The sequence below is a fragment of the Saccopteryx bilineata genome, chromosome 1 (genome assembly GCF_036850765.1).
Source record: "Saccopteryx bilineata isolate mSacBil1 chromosome 1, mSacBil1_pri_phased_curated, whole genome shotgun sequence".
Classification (NCBI taxonomy): Eukaryota; Metazoa; Chordata; class Mammalia; order Chiroptera; family Emballonuridae; genus Saccopteryx; species Saccopteryx bilineata.
Window position 1 is genome coordinate 354,647,606 of NC_089490.1, and position 24,119 is coordinate 354,671,724.

General features: G+C 55.1%; 1 protein-coding gene across 3 annotated transcripts in view; it reads right to left on the minus strand.

Annotated features, from left to right (window-relative positions):
* Window positions 1-240: 240 nt before the first annotated feature.
* The window catches only part of LMO1 (LIM domain only 1), a 57,385-nt gene continuing 33,506 nt past the window's right edge, over window positions 241-24,119 (minus strand). For all 3 annotated transcript variants that reach the window (XM_066253839.1, XM_066253836.1, XM_066253838.1), the window contains 3 exons: window positions 4,803-5,016; window positions 2,114-2,239; window positions 241-611 (listed from right to left, as the gene is read on the minus strand). In XM_066253839.1, coding sequence (XP_066109936.1) covers window positions 506-611; window positions 2,114-2,239; window positions 4,803-5,008 — 438 coding nt within the window. In that variant the 5' untranslated portion in view covers window positions 5,009-5,016 and the 3' untranslated portion in view covers window positions 241-505. The remainder of the gene's footprint in view (window positions 612-2,113; window positions 2,240-4,802; window positions 5,017-24,119) is intronic.

Below are 24,119 nucleotides of genomic sequence, written 5' to 3' on the forward strand. Positions count from 1 at the left end.
TACGCTCTACTAGGGGAAGGAAAGTGCACCCCAATGCCCATCTCTGGCTACGGAGTGCTGGGGTTGTCCCCTTCCCTCCAGCTTCTTCCACTTAAAGCCCACCCAGAGAGCCCCATGCCTTGCTCCACAATGTCCCTCCAGCCCCCAACAACCAAGGGGAGGGCCTGCCCACTCCCAAGGAGAGGGGAGGAGCCCAGGTCTGTGTCAGTTATGTGATCAACGCAAAATAACCTCCCCGGAAACATTTATAAGTTTAATCCACGCCAGTAATAAAATCGCATTACATTTCTCATAAAATAAATGTTCCCATTTATATACAGAAGACAGACTGTACAAGCCCAGCCTGGCCCCAGGAGGGGTCACACACAGACGGGCAGCGGCGGAGGGAGGGCCGTTCCTCCCACGGAAAACGGAGGAGTTCTAATGGCAGGAGAGTGGCTGGCCGGCCAGGCGGGTGGACAGGCGGGCGGACAGACAGATGGGCCTGGAGGCCAGGTGCAGGGCATTACTGAACCTGTGAGTCAAAGGTGCCATTGAGCTGCCCCTCCTCATAGTCCATCTGACACAAGATCATGTTGTTCTTCAGGAAGAATTTGTCTCCCACACAAAATCTGGAAAATCCAAGCAGGAGAGAGAGGACATGGAGGGGTCCCAGTGGGTGGTGGGGGCTCCAGACAGTGCCCGGCCTGGCTGACAGGTGGACATGTAGGATATGAGGTCCTGGGGGGGCTTGCTCCTTGAACTTTCCAGAGGGGATCCCCAAAAGTCCCTGGATCAGCCCAACCCTCTGCCATGCCCTGCAGCCTAGGGTATAGGACAGCCAGGACCACAGGCCTTCCACATGGGGTTAGTGGGGTAATGCCAGAATAACCTACCCCTATCCCAGAGAGAGAGAAAGAGAGAGAAGGAAAAAAAAAAAAACAATAGGAAAGATCCAGAGAGGAAAGAAGTAGAGATGAAAGGAAGAAAGAATTAATGGTAGATTTTTCCATCCTCCTGTCTCCTCCTCAATTTAAGAGGATGTCTCAGGGAAGGGGACTTCCTCTCAACAGAATCTGTGGGTTTCTTGGAGCATCCTTTCAGGAAGAGGTGACTGTCCCACCATTTTCCCACTTAACAAAGAAGGCTCTGCTTTGCCCTCCCTCTACCCAATCTTCCTGAAGTACTTGAGGATTCAGTCCTTCCCTCACAGATGTCCCCAGAGTGGCAGAGCCTTTAGTGGGACCCCAGGGTCACAGGCCTAGTCCCCTCAGATCCATGTCCAACCACCAGGTGGCACTCTAACTTCACGGAGCAGTAGGTCCGGCCAGAGCCCCAGACAGACCAGTGTTCTTTGCAGGTCTCTCTGGACCATGTCCTCTGGGAATTATTTGTATAAGCTCCTTCCTGATATGCAGGCTCCTGAGAAAAGGACTTGCCTTGGGAGGCCAGGCTCCCAGCCAGGAGGGCTCTGGCTACACGTGTCCCTGGGGCATCCCACAGGGCTGGGGAACTGATCAGGGGCCAAAAACCAGAAAGGAGGCTGGGCTGGAACCAGAATAATCTCAGGAGAGAGGTCAGCAACGAGGTGCTGTTTCCTAAAGGGGTTTTGCCTTCCAGGCCTGGGAGCCCCTTCTCACTAGCACATACATGCACAGAGCACACACACAAGGGCGCAGGGCACCCATACAGAACCCTTGTATATGCACATTTAAAATAGATCTTTTCCTGCACATGCCTACTTACTATGCACACAGAGCATACACGTACATACATTTCTATATGGACACCTTGAAACATGTACACATTCTATCATGTGCACATACTCTGAACATGGACATGTAAAAACACATGTACGCATGACACTGTGCCTACACAGAAAGCTCATGCATGCTTCCATCCATTACATTCACACAGAGCTGTGCCCCACAAACATGTACACATAGTATTGGAGCACGCACACTGGACTACAGGGTTTAGGCACACACAAAACAAACACGTGTACACGTGTTCAGGACAGCATGCACATGCAGCCACGTGCTACATGCAGGACTCCACAGTACTTCTGGTCTGCCACAGGGGAGTTGGCTGGAGCCGAGCAGTACGTTGGTTCTGCTGCCAGTCTAGCCCTCACCTCTGGTTGCACAGCTGGCAGGCGAAGCAGTCGAGGTGATACACGTTGTCCCGGGCCCGCATCACCATCTCGAAGGCTGGGATCAGCTTGCTGCAAGCAGCGCAGTTTCCCGTTGTGCCGAAGAGCCTGCAGGGAAGGGTGCAGAAGGCTCAGGAGCCAGCCAGGGAGCCTGAGAGAGGGTGGCAGGGGCATCGCCTCCACCCACGACCCCTCCTGTCTCCCTAAATTTTACCAAGCCATCAGGTGTCAGAGAAATTGGCACGTCAACCCAGGGAGGGGTGTGTGTGTAGGGGCTCAGGAGCTGGCTGCCACTGCCCATCCCTGGGCTAGGTGGACAAGGCCTCCTCCCAGGTTCCCACTGGAGTCCCTCGAGCCCCTGGGGCCGCCAGAATTCTGGGCTGGACCTTGAGCCGGGCTGCAGATTCACACAAGCCAGGCTTTAGAGGCAGCTGGCCAATCCTGGGCTGCGTGTTCTCGGCAAGGCACAGAGTCTCTCACCCTCCCTATTTCAACGGTAGGACAGGGACCGAACTACAACCTTCACAGGCTTGTGAAAACTTCGTAAACTCTCAGTCACAGTTCATGGAGTGAACACCTACATAGTGTTTACTGTGTACCAGGCACTGTCCTAAGGTCTCACTTAGTCTTGACGACAACCCTACAAAGAGGTCTTTTTCAGCTACCAACTCAACTATGTGACTTGCCTAAGTCCCATTTTCCTTCCCGGACCTCAGTTCATCCTTCTTTAAAATGGGGATACTGGATTAGATGATCCTGTTCAAATATGTTTCTCCAACAGGACTGATGCCAAAAGGAAGTTCTAAGGATTTCTGGCACAATGTCTCTCCTAGGCAGACAACCCTTCTCTTAGCTGCTGGTTGCAAAGTGCTAGGAACAGGGACCTCATGCTCTCCCCACGCAGGCCATCCTGGGCTGGATGTTTCAATGGTCTGAGTCAGCCAGGCTCCTCCTAGCTTTTTTTTTTTTTTTTTTTTTTCACACTGGCAGAGAAAGCCCCAAATGAAGTAAGGGGGCTAAGAGGCAGGCGGGAGGCCCCTCTAATCCCTGATTTGTCCAGTTTGAGCTCAGGCGCCTGCAGACGAGCTTGGCTCCATTATTCATCAGGCTCTGATGAAGGCAGACAAAGGCTGAGCCACAGTATCCGCCTGCCAAGAGGGGCCATTCTTGCCACCAGTCCAATGAGCAGGCTGCAGAGGGGGCAGCCTCTAGAGAGCCATTTTCTGGGGCTGAGAAGCTCAAGGAAGCCCCACCCCCGATCTGGCCCACTGGCATACCTGGCCCCAAAGTCATTCTTTGGCCTCTGCCAGAACCCAGGAAAATACCTTCAGGTTCCAGTAGCTGGCAGGGCCCAGAATGCTGGTGGGTGCCTCGGCTCTGTTGACAAACCCACCCTGCCCTGTGGTCCACCCTCTCTAGGGCCTGTGGACTCATCAGATGGTCTGCTACCTCCTCTCAGCCTGGCAGCATCAGCAGCCCAGCGATACCCTAAGCCTCCCGACTAAGGCACCCTCTCCAGGTCATCGAGGGGTGAGTCCCCAGGAGTATCCCTTTCTTAGCCTCTCCTCTGGCCTTGGCCTCTCTCTTCCAGCCTCAGCCAGGAGAACTGAGTCACAGGTCCTACTTTATTGCACCATAAAAAAAAATTAAAAATAAAAACCCTGCAAAAGTCAGGGTAGGCTCTTCAGAGAGGCAGGGGAGCCTGTGTTGATAAGCCCACCCCACAACATGCCCACACCTGAGCAGAGGGTGCCCCAAGAATCCCTTGCCCCGACCTATTAATTAACGAGATGGGCCTTTCTTCCCCGCAAGGCCCAGCCACCACCCAGCAGCCTGTGGAAGAGCCAAATGCAGATGCTGGGTCTCAGCCAAGGCCCTTGCTCTGTGGCCTTCTTCCAGCCTTGCTGATGTCATACATGGCCTACGGGAGGGTTGATTGGGGGAGGCAGGCTGTGGGCGAGGGTGGATTAGAGCTCTGATGAATACAAAGCAAAAAGAGTTATTCTTTTCACCAGTTCACAGAGTGGTAAACTGAGGTTCAGGGCTGGCTCAAGCCCAGGTCTTTCAGCTTCAACATCGACAGTTGGCCCAGGGTCTGGCTACCTTCTGGGTTCCCCAGGCACTGGGACATCTAATCCCAGGGCACTCCTGGAAAGGTGGGGGGATCTGGGCACTAGGGAGAGGGGGGAAAGAAGGCTCAGAGCAGTCAGAGCTTTCCCACCTGCTCCTGGAAGCCCCTCTGAGGCATTCCCTCCCAGGTGCGGGACAAGGTGGGTGAGAAGCACCTGACAAAGGCAGGGGCAGGGGCAGGGACAGGTTGGTGCCCTCGGGAAACTCATTTCAGTTGCCCATGGTTACAGATGCCTGCCCGGAACCTGTACTGGCCAGTGAGTCCTGGGAGTTCAGGGCATGGCCCTACCCTGGGTGGTTCCACAGCATGCATCTGGGGGGCAGGACAGGGATAGGGGCAGGACAGTCTGGATGAGTGCACACTCAGGTTGTGCACTGCGGTGCTGGGTCTACAGCCAGGGCAGGGCCAGGCTGGGATGAGTGCACACTCAGGTTGTGCACTGCGGTGCTGGGTCTACAGCCAGCCAGGGCCGGGCCAGGCCGGGCCCTGCAGGATGGGGGCTTTTTGAGCCAAAAAACCAAGCGGCGGGAGGCGGCCCACCTCAGGTAGTCTCGGCGGCACAGGATGAGGTTGGCCTTGGTGTAGAGGGTGGAGCCCACCTCGCCCAGGCGGCAGTCACAGCAGGCACACTTGAGACAGTCCTCGTGCCAGTACTTGTCCAGGGCCTTCAGCAGGTAGCGGTCCTTGATCTTGCGGTTGCAGCCGGCACAGCCCTTCTGCTTCCCTTTGGGCTGGACAGACAGCATCGGCACGCCTGCGGACAGACAGACAAGAGACAGATGGATACAGACGGGCCCCGCAGCTCGGTGCCCTCTGAGAATGAGAGCCCATGGCTTCTCCCTGCTGCGCCTCCTGCAGGACTGAGGTTCCCGGGAGCCCTCACTGTCTCCCCAGCAATCTCCTCCCTGGCCTTGGGTCCTGTCCTTTGGGCTGTTCCCCTGCCCCGTGAAGGTCCACCCAGAGTCTCCAGGCAGCAATGGGGAGCCCCACCTCTGCTCTGCTGCAGGGCACACGCTTGGCCCCAAAGCCTGGCCCACCGGAGTTGTCGCACCCCATGCCATCCCCACCCCCTGCAGTCTGATCCACAGCAGACCTGAAGCCCTCGTCATGCCACCATGCCACTGGCTCTTTCTGCACGCCAATGATGAAATCTTGTAATGGGCTTGGGATCCACTAGAACTCCCAGATCTTTTTACCACCCACCCCAAGACGTCCTCACACAGCTTGTGCATTTATCCTTTTTATGTCAGGCTACAGTCTCTTGGTTTATTCATGTAGAACCATGGAGGTATCAAGAAGAAAATAAGCTGCCCTTGTGACAGTCCCAGGAGGAGTTCTGGTGCCCCTGGCAGGTGGGTGCCAAGGCAGTGGGCCTGGCTGAGTCAGGGTTCTCCTCGGCACTACTCCCAGCCGAGGTAGACTTCCTACCTGCCCTGGCCAGAGGGAGGGGAGGCTCCTAGCCTCTGCATCCTTGCTCTTCCCTCCAGGATAAGAATCTCTGAGACACTGACCCCCTCCCAGGGCCCACAGAGCCCCTCAGTGTACAAGTGCCAAGGATGAGGGGCTGGAGTGTAAGCCTGGCATTCACTGGAGAGAGGGGCAGACCTTCCAGCAGGCAGTCGTGTGGGTTACTCACAGCCCCTGCACACTCACAGCCCCTGCACACAGGCACAAGGAGTGACCACAGGGAGGGATGGTTGAGAAGGAGATGAGAACGCATGTTGGGTGTCATCTGGAAGCCTGGACATCCACGTGGAGCCCTGAGGCTTGAGTGTGGTGAAGACTCGGCTTGGTGGGGAGAGCAGGGAGCCTCAGAGCTCCAACCTGGGGGGCGTGCAGGTGCCTGTAAGAATCTCATGAAGGTGGTGGGGTTGGGGGTGTTCTTTCCCTGACCAAGGTGTGGAGTCCGGAGGGAAAAGCTTTCCCCTTTCCTGTCTCTCTGGCTTTCCACCCAGCTCCGGAATACTGCCTTCCTCTTGGCCCATCCACTCCCCAGGGCTCTGGGCTCAGTCCCCTCCCCCAGCATCCTCCTCCCCATCCACGGCCCCCAGCCTAGAGTCTGAGCTGCTTCCTTGGTGTGACCCTTCCTCAGGCTTCCGAGGAGAGGGGTGGGCCCTGGGCCCAGGGGCCCTCCGGAGCCCAGGAGCAGCAGGACAGGGCGCAGGTATCAGAGGCTGCTGTGGGCTCTCTCCTTCCTCCCTGCTCCAGTCTCTGCAGGGTTCTCTGTTAGCTGGGAAGTTTGCTGCCTAATTTCCTTAACGTAGCTCGAAAGGGTAATTGGTCTTAGAGAGTGACGGGGCTCAGGGTGACTGTCCTCAGAGTCCATCCAGGGAGTCCAGGAGGAGCAAAGCCACAAGCTTCCTCAGATCCCCTGCCTCCTACCTGTGCCCAGGCTCTTGGGAAGGCTTGGGCACCCTGCTCTAGGGTGCTGAACTCCGTCTCTTCTGTCAGAGGTCAGCCCGGTCACAGCTCTGAGGAGCCCATAGAAGCAAACTGGGGACCAGGCACCCCTGAGAGCTAAGGCTCCTTTCAAGGCCTGCTCTACAGGGTGGAACCAGATGTGGTCAAATGAGGGAGGGCTAGGAAGGTCTGGAGGTCCCAAGGCGGGATTATTTTTCTCTGGGGCCTGTGAAGGGAGCACGCAGCCAGCATAGCTAGCAATTTGGGAAATCTCAGGCCAGGCCTCTAGTGCAGACCCCAGTGCTGATCTTCCCTGCTTACCGGGAAGGCAGCAGGCCTGGCTCCCTCCTAGTAGTCAAGGTTCTTCATTTGTGCTCTCACTGGTGGGGGTGGGAGGTGGGGTGGGCCTAGGGGTGGGAGGGGTGAGAGGCTGGCACATCCATCTAGCTCTGGGGATACACCTGCCCATCAGTTATACCTCAAAAAGATGGAGGAATCTCAGCACTAAGAGCACCTGCCCTCTCCATCTACCTCTGGCTTGGATCCTGAACAGAATGTCTGGCCACTGAGCCTGCAGGGCTATGAACAACAGCCCTGGGCGGCAATTCTGTCACTGGTGGGACTTGGCACCTAGAGGGCCCAGGGAGGCCAGGAGGAGCACAGAAAAGAGCTTCCTTGGATCTCCCTCCTCCTTTCTGTGCCCAGGTTCTTGGTAAGGCTTGGGCACCCTGCTCTAGGGTGCTGACCTCTACTTCCTGGGCCCCAGAGAACTCTTAAGAAGCCGCGTGGCTTCTGCCAGGAGTCCAACGAGACATGGAACACCAGGGCCAGCCTGGCAGGGGAGGTCTCAGAGCACCTGGGGCCCTTGAGCTTTCTCTGCCTGAAAGGCTGAGGTCCTGGGAAAAAAATCTGACTTACCTCTCCCTTCTTTTTGGAGCCCCCATGCTGTTTGCGCTCACTGGGCTAGTTCAGGAGACTTGAAAACACTCCTGGAAAGGTAAGGAGGCTCTGAGGGGGCACCTATGGGTTCCTGCTCCCCAGAGGGCCCGACTCCCCCTTCTCCCCCTGCCTCCCCAGCCCCCACCCAGCCTGCCAGTCGGGCCTGCAGACACCTCTTCCCTCTCTCCCTCCCCTGCCTGGCTCTGGGAGCTGAGCCTCAGGCCATGCACTTTCCATTAAGGAGATAGCATCCTTTTGCTGAAGTCCATTTGGGATCCATTTTAGTGTTATCTAAAAATCAAATCTACATGGTAATCCTTTTAATGTACTCCTGACTTTAGAAAAAAACAGGTTTGCGCTCCTTCAGAAAAGGTTTTAAAGCATTACCCAGTAATTACAACTCACCCATGAAAACACTGATATTTTAGAATGGATGATGCTTGCGCCTGCCCGCACACGCCCGCACACGCTCGGACACACACAAGGGACCTGGCAAAATAAACCAGTTCACTCGGCCCCTGGGTCTCCCTCAAATCTCAGGGTGTGGAGGGGACATCTGTGGGGAAACAGGCCAACCCCCGACACTGCCTCTACCCTGGGCAGGCTGACTGAGGACGGAGGCAGCCTCCCTGTGTGACTCATCCAGCTGCCAGACACTTACCCTCAGCACTTTAATCTGGGAAAAAGCCAGACAGTCCAGGTGACTGGGAGGAACTGCCAGAGGTCATTCAGCTCTTTCTGCACCCTCCCTTTTAACTGGAAGAGAAGCCCTCCCCTTCATAGGGACTCCCCAGGTGGTCTGCCAGCCAGATCCAAGTCCTTAGCAATTCCTGCTCACGTGTCCCAGGCCACGTTACCTTTCAGATCTGGCAGGTGTACTTATCCAAACTGCCAAGACTGTCAGCCCCTGCTTCTACCCCCCAGTGCCCATAGCATGGCTATGGAACACTCTTGCCCCTCCCAGTGAGCTCCTCCAAGGACCAATCTCCTACTCAGAATGCCTACCCTACCCAGTCCTAGGTCGCTCCAGGCTGCCCTGTGACTCCCCTACCTGCAGCCACTGTGGCCACCATTGGCAACCCCACAAGGCATGAGGCCCCTCCCACATACCAGCACGCCCTGCTAAGCAAGCACTATTGATTGAATCTGTTCCCTGCAGAATCCTGGAATAACATCATGATCAGTGGTGGGATTCAAATAATTTAACTGGTTCTCTGCCCTAATGACCTTTTTAAGTATAAAGAAACGATATACCAGAGGGTAGTTTATTATTTCATGCATTTAATACTTAAATAAGAACAATAAAAGAGGTACACAAAACTAGATTATGGGCCCTGGCCGGTTGGCTCAGCGGTAGAGCGTTGGCCTGGCGTGCGGGGGACCCGGGTTCGATTCCCGGCCAGGGCACATAAGAGAAGCGCCCATTTGCTTCTCCACCCCCCCTCCTTCCTCTCTGTCTCTCTCTTCCCCTCCCGCAGCCAAGGCTCCATTGGAGCAAAAGATGGCCCGGGCGCTGGGGATGGCTCCTTGGCCTCTGCCCCAGGCGCTAGAGTGGCTCTGGTTGCGGCAGAGCATCGCCCCCTGGTGGGCAGAGCGTCGCCCCTGGTGGGCGTGCCGGGTGGATCATGGTCGGGCGCATGCGGGAGTCTGTCTGATTGTCTCTCCCCGTTTCCAGCTTCAAAAAACAAACAAACAAAAAAACTAGATTATGCTATGAGAAAGTTATACCTCAAAAAGATGAAGGAATCTCAGCACTAAGAGCATCTGCCCTGTTCTGGCCGGCAATTCTGTCACTGGTGGGACTTGGCACCTAGAGGCCCAGGGAGGCCAGGAGGACCAAAGAAAAGAGCTTCCTCAGATCTCCCTCCTCCTCTCTGTGCCCAGGTTCTTGGTCAGGCTTGGGCACCCTGCTCCAGGGTGCTGACCTCTACTTCCTGGGCCCCAGAGAACTCGGAAGAAGCCGTGTGGCTTCTGCCAGGAGTCCACCATCGCCTGCCCCCCTGCTCTGTCACTTATTTTCTTTAACTTTTTATCTTGATATAATCTCAAATTTTCATTAAAATATTAATGAAAAAATATTAAATAATACCTGACAAAAACAATAAAACTGATATCTAAGGTATTTCCATATTGCTTCTTGATTGGCATTCTCACTTGCAATTCTTTTCACCTATGGACGGAATGAACATTAATTACTACGGGTGCTTAGAATACGCTGTTGCGCAGAGAAACATTAAAAAAGAGTAAGGATTTGTGATTTCCACACTGGGCAGCTGCCCAGGTGCCCACCTTAGAGAGAACCCTGATTACAAATGCCATTTTAACAACTAGCTCACCGAACTCAAGAAAAAATTAGGTGTTGGTTCTGCCGAACCGCTCCGAACTGGCTGAATCCCATCACTGAATAACATCCTCTCCATCTTGCAAATAGATCTTGTTTGCTTCTGTCCCAGGTTCCTCACTCCACCACTGCTCCAGAAAGAATGCCTTGTCCTGCTCACCTCACTCTCCCCCAGAGGCCAGAGTCAACAGTGGGGTTGAGGCAAAGAGCACAGACCTTGAACTCAAAGAATCTACTTTTCAGTCTGGGAACTGTCCCAAGCAGCTAGAGGGCCTGGAGCAAATCCCGTCCCCTTTCTGTGAAATGGGGGCATAGCAGTCTCTTTCCACATAGACTGTGGCGAGGACAGAATACGGTTACCCACAGGAAGCCACAGCGCAGAGCTTGGCGCTCAGAGGGGCCTGATGATCAGGAACAGACAGTATTAGTAACACGCTCTCCAGGTCGCCTGTCCCCCCCCCCCTGCTCTGTCACTTGTTTTCTTTAACTTTTTATCTTGATATAATCTCAAACTTTCAAAAGAGTTACAAAATAGAAATTATTCCTGTATCTCCTTCACCCAGATTTCCTAAATACAAAAATTTTATCATATTTACTTTCATCTACTTATTTATCTATCTATCTATAATATTTTTTCCTGACTCCTTTGGGAGTTGATTTGAGAGATTAAGCCCTTATACTCTTGAATACTTTGATGTTATTTCCATAAAGCAAGGACATTCTCCTACAAGAGCATAGTACAGTTATCAGAACTGAGAAATTATCATTGACATAGTATTATTATCTAATCTAGAGACCTCCTTCAGATTTTTTTTTTTCAGATTTTTTTTTTGACAGAGACAGAGAGAGAGTCAAAGAGAGGGATAGATAGGGACAGACAGACAGGAAGGGAGAGAGATGAGAAGCATCAATTCTTTGATACAGCACCTTAGTTGTCCATTGATTGCTTTCTCATATGTGCCTTGACCAGGGGGCTACAGCAAAGCGAGTGAGCCGTTGCTCAAGCCAGTGACCTTTGGGTCATGTCTATGATCCCACGCTCAAGCTAGTGACCCAACACTCAAGCTGGTGAGCCCGTGCTCAAGCTGGATGAGCCCATACTCAAGGCAGCGACCTTGGGGTTTCGAACCTGGGTCCTCCATGTCCCAGTCTGATGCTCTATCCACTGCATCATTGCCTGGTCAGGCTCCTTCAGATTTTGCCAGTGCTCTCAAATACTATCTTTCGTGGCAAGATAAAATTTTGGGTCATATATTGCATTCAGTTTGACTAAATTGTCAAGTTTAGTCTACTTAAATCTGGACGAATTTCTAAGATTTTGTGCTTCAAGACACTGTCATTTTTGAAGAATTTAGACCAGTTGTTTTTGAAATATCTTTCAATTTGGGTTTATTTGACATTGTTGACTGTATGACTTTAATTCTTCTGTCCCTTGGTTTTCTTTGTTATAAAATAAGTGTGAAAATAGTACTCATCTCATAGAGTTACCATGGTGAGTAAAGCAGTTAATATATGTGTTTAGGACTAACTGGACCAGGCAGTTAAAAGTTAGCTCTGATCAGTGTCACACCACCTCATTCAGCACATGGGAAGGAATGACCTTAGTCACAACTCCATCTCAGGTCTCCAAAATAGTGATGGGCACTTTTTTGATGAGAGTAAACTGATATGAATGTGCCACTGTGGTCAAAGTTGTATAGGCACTAGCTAGAGTCCAGCAAAGGACAGTCTAGTGGTCACTACGGGTGGATGCAGGAAAAAGTCAGCCCCATCTGTCTGATAGGCTGTATAGTGTCCAGTCAAGTGGGAAGGGGTTGCTGGGGCAGCTCAGAGGGTGACAACTTGGGGCAAGTCCCTCTGGCTGCTCTGGAGCAAATCCTAGAAGCACAGGCATGGGTAGCCTTGGCATTTCTTATAATCTCTCCTTGTGACTTTGCACTGGTTCTAAACCAGGGCCCATGCAGCACAACATAGCTTCCCAGTACAGTCTGGGGCTTCCCTTTCTCATCATGTGTCCCTCCCCTCCTCTGCAGGCAGGGAGCCTGGGCTGTGTGTTCCCAGGGCTATGAGCTATCTGCAGGGAGAAAAAGCTGATGGCACAATTAGCAACGCTCAACTTCTAAGCACTTGGATCACAACTGCTTTATGAGAGAGGTGCCATTGTTATTCCTTTATTATTATTTAACAACAAGGAAACAGGCACAAGAAAGGTTATGACTTGCCGTAGGGGGCACAGTTAGTATGGGACAAAGTTGGAATTTGAAACCTGACAATCTGTTTGCAGAGCCCAAGCTCTGAACTCATCTGCTAGCTGCCAGCCTGTGTGTTGCTAAGCTCTGAGGTGCTACGGACCAGGCAGGGGGCATGACAAGAGATCACTCAAATATGCACAGCAGCACACAAATGCACGTACATGCAATGACACACACGTACACTAGGGCCACAAGAGACGGGACCATGTCTGAGTGGATTGCACTAGTACCCACCACAGTGCTAATGTAGTAGCTATTCAGGAAGCTGCAGAAAATACATACTCATGCCTCCAAGCACACACAGGCTGAGTGTGCTTGTATAAATACACACACATATGCACAAGCAGTCACATGCACCTTTATTGCCTTTTGGAAAACTACATTTCCAAAAAGTGAAACATAGCTCAAAATCAAGCTCTGATGTGAACAAAAGGCTTCATGCCCTGTTCTCAGTACCGCTCACCCAAGGACACGAAAGAGTGTGGGGCTGCTAGTTGTCACCAACATGGACTCATATGGAGCGTTGGAAGTTATCCAGAAAGTCCCACAGCGTCACACTAACTTCAGCTGCTGTGTGTGTGTGTGTGTGTGTGTGTGTGTGTGTGTGTATGGGGGGGCGGGGCAGGGAAGAGGGTGTTGATGGCCTTCAGGAACCTGGGTCCCTACTACCCGCAAAGTGCCTGTACCCACCCGGGCTTGGAACTGCGTCATAGAATCTGAAACAGACCCAGCCAGCAGCCCTTCCTCGGCATCAATCCCATTTAATAAGGAAATTTTAAAGTGTAATCTCATTCTGCAGAATCTCTTTAAATCTCGTTTTCTCAGAAGTAACTTCATTTCTCACGGACACATCCAGCCTTGTGAGAAGGCCTCGATTTCACACCAGTTTTATCTCCACAATTTCTCGTTTCACTGCACTCCTATCCCAGGGCCTTGCCACGTGGCAGGCGAGGCCTGAACTAATAGCATTTCCTACTCATTTGGAATCAAAAGCCAATGAGAACAACTGTTGAAACGTGGCTACAGCCACCTGGAGCATGCTCATTACTGCCCCTGGTGCACCCATTTGCAGGTGGCATGCAGATTGGGTTTGAGGAGGGGCAGAAGGAAGGCTCCTACTGCCTCCAACTCCATGACGGGGCCCGTGAGGGAGTTTGGGAGACCCAGCTCACGGGGGCGGTCAGCTCAGTGGAGGAACTGGCTCCTTTCACCCTGGGACTGCTTCTAAAGGGGTCTAAGAAAAGAGGCAAGCAGTGTAGATGCTAAGACTTGTGGGCCCTGCAGACTGATGGCCTCAGTGTGAGTTCCATTCCATCCTAGCTCTGCTTCAATTTACTAATCTGCTAAATGAGGACAGCCTACTTTAAAAGATTATTTTGAGGATTAAATTAGGTAATAGACATGCAGTACTTTTAATGATGCTTGACAAAGTAGCTTCACAAAATCAGTGAAGAAAACATATGTTTATCTCATGACCCAACAATTCTATTCCTGGCTATATGCCCATCAGAAAGGAGAGCTTATGTCCACCAAAGGAGCTATACTAGGATATTCATAGTGATTTTCTTCATAATAACTCCCAACTGAAAACAACACAAATGTCCATCAACAGTAAATTGGATAATAAATTATAGTATATTCACACCATAAAATAGTCCACAGCAATGAAAAAGTACAAATCATTGACATACACAACAGTACAAATGAATCAGGCAGCATAATGTTGAATGATAGAAGCCAGGCACAAAAAGGCACATGCTATATAATTCTATCTATATGTAATTCCAAAACAGGCAAAGTGATCTATGGTGATAGATGTCAGAAGAACGGGGTGTATAATCACCTGGCAGGAGGTGTGAGAAGCCTGCTGAATGAGGAGCTAGGAATGTGCTCTGTCTTGATCTGGGTGGTTTAAATGGATGCACACACGTGTAAAAATTAATTTGAATAAGTGTTGGAGACTTGTACAATTTAATGCATATATTTTATACCTCAATTTAAAAAAAAGAGAGAGAACTAAGCTGGAGCAGCCCCCAACCCGTCAGGACTTTGAAAGCCTCCTTAGATGACCCGCCATTTATCTGCACTTGCTGCATCTGTCATATCATTGAATTTGAATCTTCATATTAACTCCGAGGTGTTAAATGATTATTCCGACTCAACAGTTGAGGAAACAAAGGCCCAGGGAGGTTCAGGCCCTTCCCCAGGGTCACACAGTTGGAAAGGTACAGGCAGAACTTGGAGCTCCAGCCTGCCTGACTCTAAAGCTCAGATTTTCACCCAGCACATGCCCAGGGGCCTCCTTGCCCATCCTGGGTGAGGAAGGCTCTCTGGGGCAGCAGCTGGGTGCTTCTGTGCAGCCTGGATACCAGATGATGCTAGTGTGTGTGTGTGGGGGGGCATGCTCAGAGCAGGGCCTGGACTGAGACCAGGAGGGGGCACACTCAGAGCAGGGCCTGGACTGAGACCAGGGGGCACATGCTCAGAGCAGGGCCTGGACTGAGACCAGGGGGGGACATGCTCAGAGCAGGGCCTGGACTGAGACCGGGGGGGGGGCACATGCTCAGAGCAAGGCCTGGACTGAGACCGGGGGGGGGGGCATGCTCAGAGCGGGGCCTGGACTGAGACCAGGGGGGACATGCTCAGAGCAGGGCCTGGACTGAGACCAGGGGGGGGGCACATGCTCAGAGCAGGGCCTGGACTGAGACCAGGGGGGGGCACATGCTCAGAGCAGGGCCTGGACTGAGACCAGGGGGCACATGCTCAGAGCAGGGCCTGGACTCAGACCAGGGGAGGGACATGCTCAGAGCAGGGCCTGGACTGAGACCAGGGGGGGGGGCACAGGCTCAGAGCAGGGCCTGGACTGAGACCAGGGGGCACATGCTCAGAGCAGGGCCTGGACTGAGACCAGGGGGCACATGCTCAGAGCAGGGCCTGGACTGAGACCAGGGGGCACATGCTCAGAGCAGGGCCTGGACTGAGACCAGGGGGGACATGCTCAGAGCAGGGCCTGGACTGAGACCAGGGGGCACATGCTCAGAGCAGGGCCTGGACTGAGACCGGGGGGGGGCACATGCTCAGAGCAGGGCCTGGACTGAGATCAGGGGGGGGGCACATGCTCAGAGCAGGGCCTGGACTGAGACCTGGGGGGGGGGGAACATGCTCAGAGCAGGGCCTGGACTGAGACCGGGGGGGGGGGGACATGCTCAGAGCAGAGCCTGGACTGAGACCAGGGGGGACATGCTCAGAGCAGGGTCTGGACTGAGACCAGGGGGGACATGCTCAGAGCAGAGTCTGGACTGAGACCAGAGGGGACATGCTCAGAGCAGGGCCTGGACTGAGACCAGGGGAACACATGCTCAGAGCAGGGCCTGGACTGAGACCAGGGGGGACATGCTCAGAGCAGGGTCTGGACTGAGACCAGAGGGCACATGCTCAGAGCAGGGCCTGGACTGAGACCAGGGGAACACATGCTCAGAGCAGGGCCTGGACTGAGACCGGGGGGGGACATGCTCAGAGCAGGGCCTGGACTGAGACCGGGGGGGAGGCACATGCTCAGAGCAGGGCCTGGACTGAGACCAGGGGGGGGCATGCTCAGAGCGGGGCCTGGACTGAGACCAGGGGGGACATGCTCAGAGCAGGGCCTGGACTGAGACCAGGGGGGGACATGCTCAGAGCAAGGCCTGGACTGAGACCAGGGGGGGGCATGCTCAGAGCGGGGCCTGGACTGAGACCAGGGGGGACATGCTCAGAGCAGGGCCTGGACTGAGACCAGGGGGGGGGCACATGCTCAGAGCAGGGCCTGGACTGAGACCAGGGGGCACATGCTCAGAGCAGGGCCTGGACTGAGACCAGGGGGGACATGCTCAGAGCAGGGCCTGGACTGAGACCAGGGGGCACATGCTCAGAGCAGGGCCTGGACTGAGACCAGGGGGGGGGCACATGCTCAGAGCAGGGCCTGGACTGAGACCGGGGGGGGGGGGGGACATGCTCAGAGCAGGGCCTGGACTGAGACCGGGGGGGGGGGGGGCATGCTCAGAGCAGGGCCTGGACTGAGACCAGGGGGGACATGCTCAGAGCAGGGTCTGGACTGAGACCAGGGGGGACATGCTCAGAGCAGGGTCTGGACTGAGACCAGAGGGGACATGCTCAGAGCAGGGCCTGGACTGAGACCAGGGGGAACACATGCTCAGAGCAGGGCCTGGACTGAGACCAGGGGGGGGACATGCTCAGAGCAGGGCCTGGACTGAGACCGGGGGGGAGGCACATGCTCAGAGCAGGGCCTGGACTGAGACCAGGGGGGGGGCATGCTCAGAGCGGGGCCTGGACTGAGACCAGGGGGGACATGCTCAGAGCAGGGCCTGGACTGAGACCAGGGGGGGACATGCTCAGAGCAGGGCCTGGACTGAGACCGGGGGGGGGGCACATGCTCAGAGCAAGGCCTGGACTGAGACCAGGGGGGGGCATGCTCAGAGCGGGGCCTGGACTGAGACCAGGGGGGACATGCTCAGAGCAGGGCCTGGACTGAGACCAGGGGGGGGGGCACATGCTCAGAGCAGGGCCTGGACTGAGACCAGGGGGGACATGCTCAGAGCAGGGCCTGGACTCAGACCAGGGGAGGGACATGCTCAGAGCAGGGCCTGGACTGAGACCAGGGGGGGGGCACATGCTCAGAGCAGGGCCTGGACTGAGACCAGGGGGCACATGCTCAGAGCAGGGCCTGGACTGAGACCAGGGGGGACATGCTCAGAGCAGGGCCTGGACTGAGACCAGGGGGCACATGCTCAGAGCAGGGCCTGGACTGAGACCAGGGGGGGGGCACATGCTCAGAGCAGGGCCTGGACTGAGACCAGGGGGGGCACATGCTCAGAGCAGGGCCTGGACTGAGACCGGGGTGGGGGAACATGCTCAGAGCAGGGCCTGGACTGAGACCGGGGGGGGGGGGGACATGCTCAGAGCAGGGCCTGGACTGAGACCAGGGGGGATATGCTCAGAGCAGGGTCTGGACTGAGACCAGGGGGGACATGCTCAGAGCAGGGTCTGGACTGAGACCAGAGGGGACATGCTCAGAGCAGGGCCTGGACTGAGACCAGGGGGAACACATGCTCAGAGCAGGGCCTGGACTGAGACCAGGGGGGGACATGCTCAGAGCAGGGCCTGGACTGAGACCGGGGGGGGGCACATGCTCAGAGCAAGGCCTGGACTGAGACCAGGGGGGGGCATGCTCAGAGCGGGGCCTGGACTGAGACCAGGGGGGACATGCTCAGAGCAGGGCCTGGACTGAGACCAGGAGGGGGGGCACATGCTCAGAGCAGGGCCTGGACTGAGACCGGGGGGGGGGCATGCTCAGAGCGGGGCCTGGACTGAGACCAGGGGGGACATGCTCAGAGCAGGGCCTGGACTGAGACCAGGGGGGGGGCACATGCTCAGAGCAGGGCCTGGACTGAGACCAGGGGGGGGGCACATGCTCAGAGCAGGGCCTGGACTGAGACCAGGGGGCACATGCTCAGAGCAGGGCCTGGACTGAGACCAGGGGGCACATGCTCAGAGCAGGGCCTGGACTGAGACCAGGGGGGACATGCTCAGAGCAGGGCCTGGACTGAGACCAGGGGGCACATGCTCAGAGCAGGGCCTGGACTGAGACCAGGGGGGGCACATGCTCAGAGCAGGGCCTGGACTGAGACCAGGGGGGGGCACATGCTCAGAGCAGGGCCTGGACTGAGACCAGGGGGGGGCACATGCTCAGAGCAGGGCCTGGACTGAGACTAGGGAGGGGGGGGGACATGCTCAGAGCAGGGCCTGGACTGAGACCAGGGGGGACATGCTCAGAGCAGGGCCTGAACTGAGGCCAGGGGGGCACATGCTCAGAGCAGGGCCTGGACTGAGACCGGGGGGGGGGGGGGACATGCTCAGAGCAGGGCCTGGACTGAGACCAGGGGGGACATGCTCAGAGCAGGGTCTGGACTGAGACCAGGGGGGACATGCTCAGAGCAGGGTCTGGACTGAGACCAGAGGGGACATGCTCAGAGCAGGGCCTGGACTGAGACCGGGGGGGGGCACATGCTCAGAGCAGGGCCTGGACTGAGACCGGGGGGGGGGGCATGCTCAGAGCGGGGCCTGGACTGAGACCAGGGGGGACATGCTCAGAGTAGGGCCTGGACTGAGACCAGGGGGGGACATGCTCAGAGCAGGGCCTGGACTGAGACCGGGGGGGGGGCACATGCTCAGAGCAAGGCCTGGACTGAGACCAGGGGGGGGCATGCTCAGAGCGGGGCCTGGACTGAGACCAGGGGGGACATACTCAGAGCAGGGCCTGGACTGAGACCAGGGGGGGAGGCACATGCTCAGAGCAGGGCCTGGACTGAGACCAGGGGGCACATGCTCAGAGCAGGGCCTGGACTGAGACCAGGGAGGGGGGGGACATGCTCAGAGCAGGGCCTGGACTGAGACTAGGGGGGACATGCTCAGAGCAGGGCCTGGACTGAGACCAGGGGGGGGGCACATGCTCAGAGCAGGGCCTGGACTGAGACCAGGGGGGGGGGGCACATGCTCAGAGCAGGGCCTGGACTGAGGCCAGGGGGGCACATGCTCAGAGCAGGGCCTGGACTGAGACCAGGGGGGACATATGCTCAGAGCAGGGCCTGGACTGAGACCAGGGGGGGGGGGGCACATGCTCAGAGCAGGGCCTGGACTGAGACCAGGGGGGACATGCTCAGAGCAGGGCCTGGACTGAGACCAGGAGGAATTATGGCCCAGGCAGGATAACCATGCTCTGGTTGATTACACAATGTTCCCGCTCATCTGTTGGTCCTTTAGAAGCTATGGCTGCATGGGATTTTAAAAGGGCATCTGTGCAAGGTCAAAAAGGAGACACAGACCAGACACTAAGGACAAACAAGGGGCAGGGCCTAGAAGGGAGAAGGAGTGCTGTGTAGAGACAGACCCGAGACGTTTGCATTGTAGCCCTGAGTGGGACAAAGAGGCCTTGAGATGACACATGTCCTCAAGGGGGAGGGTCGAGCTGTGAGGGGAGAGCTGGGGGCTCTAGCCCCAAAGCCACAGAGGCGGACCACCTTCAGCCAACATCCAGGAGCTAGTATGTCTTTGAGGGGCTGGGGAAGGGGAAGGTGTGGAGAGGGCCTGGCTCAGGGTAAAACATTTCAAGGAGATGCAGAGATGCTTGCCTTCTCTGAAGTACCTAGCTCCTCCTGGTCTCCACCGCCCACCACACCAGGGAAGGCTGAAGGAAAGCACTGCTTAGTCACATCCCCAAACATCTGCAGCCACTGCAGTCACATTCAATCACATAACAAGACCCCTGATTAAATGACTACTATGTGCCAGGTGCTTTAATTTCATTTACTCTCATCCTCATCACTGAGGTCAGGGAGATCACACAACGTGCCTGAGGGCAAACCTGTGAGGGGCCAAGCTAAGCGGGGCCTCATACCCAGGCTGTGGGCTCAGCCCCACCCTGCTCTGTCCCCGGCCAGAGGCAGCACTGCATCATCTTTTTCCTGAGCTCTGGGGACGGTGAACTTCTTCTTGGACCCAGTCTTGACGCTGCCAAATGAAGAAGGTTCTCAAGCCCCCTTGCAGGAATCCATCAGTCAGGGTGGGCTTCTTCTGTCCCCCTGTGCCTCCAGAGGAGCCATTCCTATGCAGGCGTACAAAGCAGCAGGCATGTTTGCAGCATGTTTTGGTGAGGCCAAACCTTCTTAGGAATGTAGTGCCTTAAAGCCTGAACCCGCCGTGATCTTCCTGTGTCTGTAGATGATGGGGCGAGGAGCTTCCGTACACCTTGCTGAGGGAAGCCGGACCCTGCATAGCCCTGTGTCAGACAACAGCTTTAGCGGACCCAGTAGAGAACTTGCAAGGGGCCTGGGCGATGCACCAGGAGACACTGTTACAGGTGCAAACAGAACCTGCTCTTGAACCACATGCAGTTTTCTGGGCTCTGTAGCGAGGAGAACTTAAGAGGCATCAGAAGCTGCACATGCTCTTTGGAGTTTGTCACTGGGAATGATGCTTGTTAATTGCTTAGTTATCTGTGGGGGTTGGGGGGGGGTTAGGCATTTTCTTCCCACTCTCTGGTTTGTCTCTGTGAAGCCCCAGCTGTATCTCAAAAGCAACAGGCCCACAGTAGAACTCTAGACCACCCCCTCAAAGCCTGGGCCCGTACTCTTACCCAGGCTTCCCCTCACACTACTAACACCATCACCCACCCAGATCCCGGGGCAGAAACTCAGAGTCATCCTCAGATGTCCCACCACCCTCACTTCCCTTCCCTTGCTGCCATCTGCTTCTTTTTACTTCCAGAGCTACCACCATCTTTCACCGCATTATCAGCATGGGTCCCCCCAGCCTCTTGTGTCTAGTATCTACAATCCATTCCTCACACAGCAGCTGGAGAAATCTTTCAAAACAAAGTAGGTCATGTTACTGCTCAGCTTGAAACCCTTCCACAACTTCCAGTGGTCTGAGAGTAACAGCCACACTCTTCCTCAAGCCCATGATATCCTCATGTGGTCTTACTCATGCCTCCTTCTCTCACACTGTGGTCCAGCCACATTCTAGACCTCCCTACTGCCACAGGGTCTTTGCACATGCGGTTTCCCCCTTCACAGAACACCCTTCTGCCTCTTCATGTGGTTGGCTCCTTCTCATCCTTGGGCCTCAGCTTAAATACCATCTCCTCAGAAAGACCTTCCTTGACCTCCTTATTTTCTTGCTTAAATAATTTCCTGGTCATTTCCTTTTGAGTTTTTATCACAATTTGTAATTGTTTTTACTTTTCTGTGATTTTACTTAAGAAAAATGATTGGTCTTTCTCAAAAAGAAGGTAAGCCCCATGAAGCCTATTTTGGGGTCCTGTCTTGTTCACCATCATGTCCCCAGCGTTGAGCCCCATAGCTCACTTTTTAACCATCAGTTCAGTTAGTGAATGAAGAGACTCACATAGCAGTGACGGAGTCTGCTGGCCAGAGTGGGCTGATGCAGACAGGCTGGCTCCCCAGAGACAGGAGCCTTAACCAGCTTGCTGCCTCCCCCCACACAGCCCAAGGCAACCGTGGCCTGTGGCCTTAACACACGAAGCAATGCCTAGGTCTTCCTGCCACAAACTGGACTTTTGAAAGGCCCACCCAGGGCTCAAGCTGAGAAATGACATTCTTGTGCGAATATAAACTTTTAATTCCTTAGATCAAGTGACAGCAATCCTGTCCTTCAGCTCCTGAGGACCCATGAAGAATGAAGCCCTGCTCCAAACCTTCCCTTGCATATAAACCTACTCCATCCCAACCCTCAGGGGGCAGGGGGCGGAGCCTGAGCTCAGGCACTGTGTAATCTCAGCAGCCAAGTCTTTACCTTTGCACCTCCACTCTGGGCACCCTCCTCCCCAACACAGACCTAGCCTGGTGCCCCGCCTCACCCGAGGGTCCTCTTGGCTTACAGATATGACCACTCTTCCAGCCTACTCTAAGCCTGTGGAGGCCAGCAGGAGGAAAATGCCCCTGAAATTTGCCATAGGAAAAACCCCAAGCACAGGCTTATCTCTGTCTCTATCTTAGCCTCCACCAAGCCCCATCCCATCCCGGGCTGCTGGAGCCAGCCCCCAGGTCCCTGGACAGGATGCTGCTTGGAGCTGCCTAGCTGTGGGGACCAGCAGGGAAGTATCTGGAAGGTGCCTTCCTCAGACAGCCACTCAGCGGCTCCCTGGGCACCAGCAAAGCTGGTGTCACCCATCTAATGAAACAGGGCTCCCAAGGGGCCTGCAATCTCCACCGAGGAGGAGGAGGGCATGGACTCTCAGACGAGTCTCAATTTCACAGCATCAGGGACGTGAGCACCAAGGCACTGAACCAGAAAACGAGAGTCTGGCAGGAGCGGCAGACACACCGTGAGCACCAGGGGATCAGAGATTAGGGCCCTTCAAAATCAATTTTGAATTCAAACTTCTAAATGTGTTCTCCAGATGCAAAGCAGGGACCCTCCAGGCAGGCTTAGCCCATCCAGCTGCAGGGTCCTGCCTTCTTGAAGCAGCCAGGGTCCACCCGCTAGCCACTGGGGCTGGTTGACGGAAGGGAGGCCAGCCGGCTGGGAGGGAAACCGCGGACCCTGCCCGCAGGAGCTGCTGGGTCAGGGGCCCCTTGGGCTCTTGATAACACAGCACTACCACTGGGGTGCCTGCCTGAGACGCTGTCCCGGGGTTTCCTGGTGAGGCCCTGGCGGCTCCCCCACCCTCCATTGTAGACCTGGATGAAATGAGCTAAATGCAAGGCCCATGTGGGCCAGGTCCCCTTAACTGCTGCCCCCCAACCCCCAGCCTGGCTGCAGAGGTTTATGGAACACCAGTGGCTGAAACCATTTATAATGCTGGTTTTGGAGTCAGTCAGGCAGAGGTCTGTAGCCTATACCAGCCCTGGGCTCCCAGACAGAAGATTCTGGTTCAGGAATGAATTTCCCTTCTGGACACCAGGTGGGAGAAAGCCTGCCGTGAGTGTTTTAGAATGCAGGCCCTGTGAAGTGGGAGTGGGCTGGAGCCCCCAGTGCAAAGGGGTAGAAAGTGTCACTTGGCTGTGAGTCAGCAGGGCAGCTGGCTGCTGGGAGGGCTGGTGTGGCCACAGGCCGCGTTATCCAAGGAACGGTGTCGGCAGCCAGGGAGCTGACAGGCACGCTGTTACTTGTCAGACCACGTGTGAGCACTGAGTATGTTTGGGCCGGCACTGAGAGTAGACAGGGAAAGCCAGGGCAGCAGGCCTCATGAGGAAGCTGAGCAGAACAGACAGCTCCAGCCAAACCTTGCACGGCCATAGTTACGAGGCTTGGGTCCACAGAGGATGCCCCTGGCATCCGCAGCTACAGCCCCCTGCTCCTACCTGGATCCCACTCAGCCATATTTGTTCCTTCAAGCATAAGATCAGACTACCACTGAGGCCTTCCCCATCTCTGGTCCATGACAAGCCTCTCTGACCCCAATGACCTCCCAGCTCCTATCCGCCAGTTTTCTCAATCCAACACTAAACCCCAACTTTAAGCCACACACTCCTGAGACATAAACATGAATGACTGCAAACCACTCTTCTGCTGAGCAGTCGCAGAAGGGGTGGCCAAGGCCACGGGCCTGCAGAGACCTCACAGGGAGCCACTTCTGGAATGAGGAGCACTAGGAAGGGGCTGGAGTCAGCAGACCACATATGGGAGAGGAGGCAGGGATGCCCTAACCCCTCCTGCCCTGGCTTGGGAGTGGGTTGCAGGCTCTGTAAGGAAATTACAACACAGGCCTGGGTAATGCTCCTTTTAGTTACAGCATAAACTGCAGCAATAAAGCGTACCTGGGGAATGTTTAGAGAAAGCACTAATGATTTCTTCCCCAGTGGTTAATAAATTCACTTCCAGATCAATTTGTTCGCGATAGAGCCCGGCAAGCGGAACCCACACCGCGGGCACAGCCGAGTGTGTCTTTTTCAGTATAAATGATTTATTACGATGATTAGCGGCACATAAACAATTTAAAATACAACGCTAATTAGTTTGGGGAAGAATGGAGGGGAAAAGCCACCCTGCCTCTCTCCCCATTATGTTCTACTTCCCTAAGTGTGTACTTTTTAATTAAATCCAAATGTCACAATAAATTTAAAGTGTTTTATTACCACTCAGGCTAACTAAGGCAGTCATGCAAGCCCCCCTCTCAGGCATCTGCAGGCTGGGTTGGGGGTTAGGACTGGGGGTAGAGCAGGGTCTGTCCAAAACTCTCCTTGAGACAGGAGGTTTTTGAGAGAGCCCTGGAAACCCCTCCTGGTTTCTGGCAGCGCCAAGCTGGAGTCCTCAGGGACCGCCCACTTTCTCTCACCTTTCTGGCCAGCCCAAGGGAGAGTTCCTCCTCAATGTTGGCCCTGAGCACTCCAGAAGCCAGGCATGTCTCCT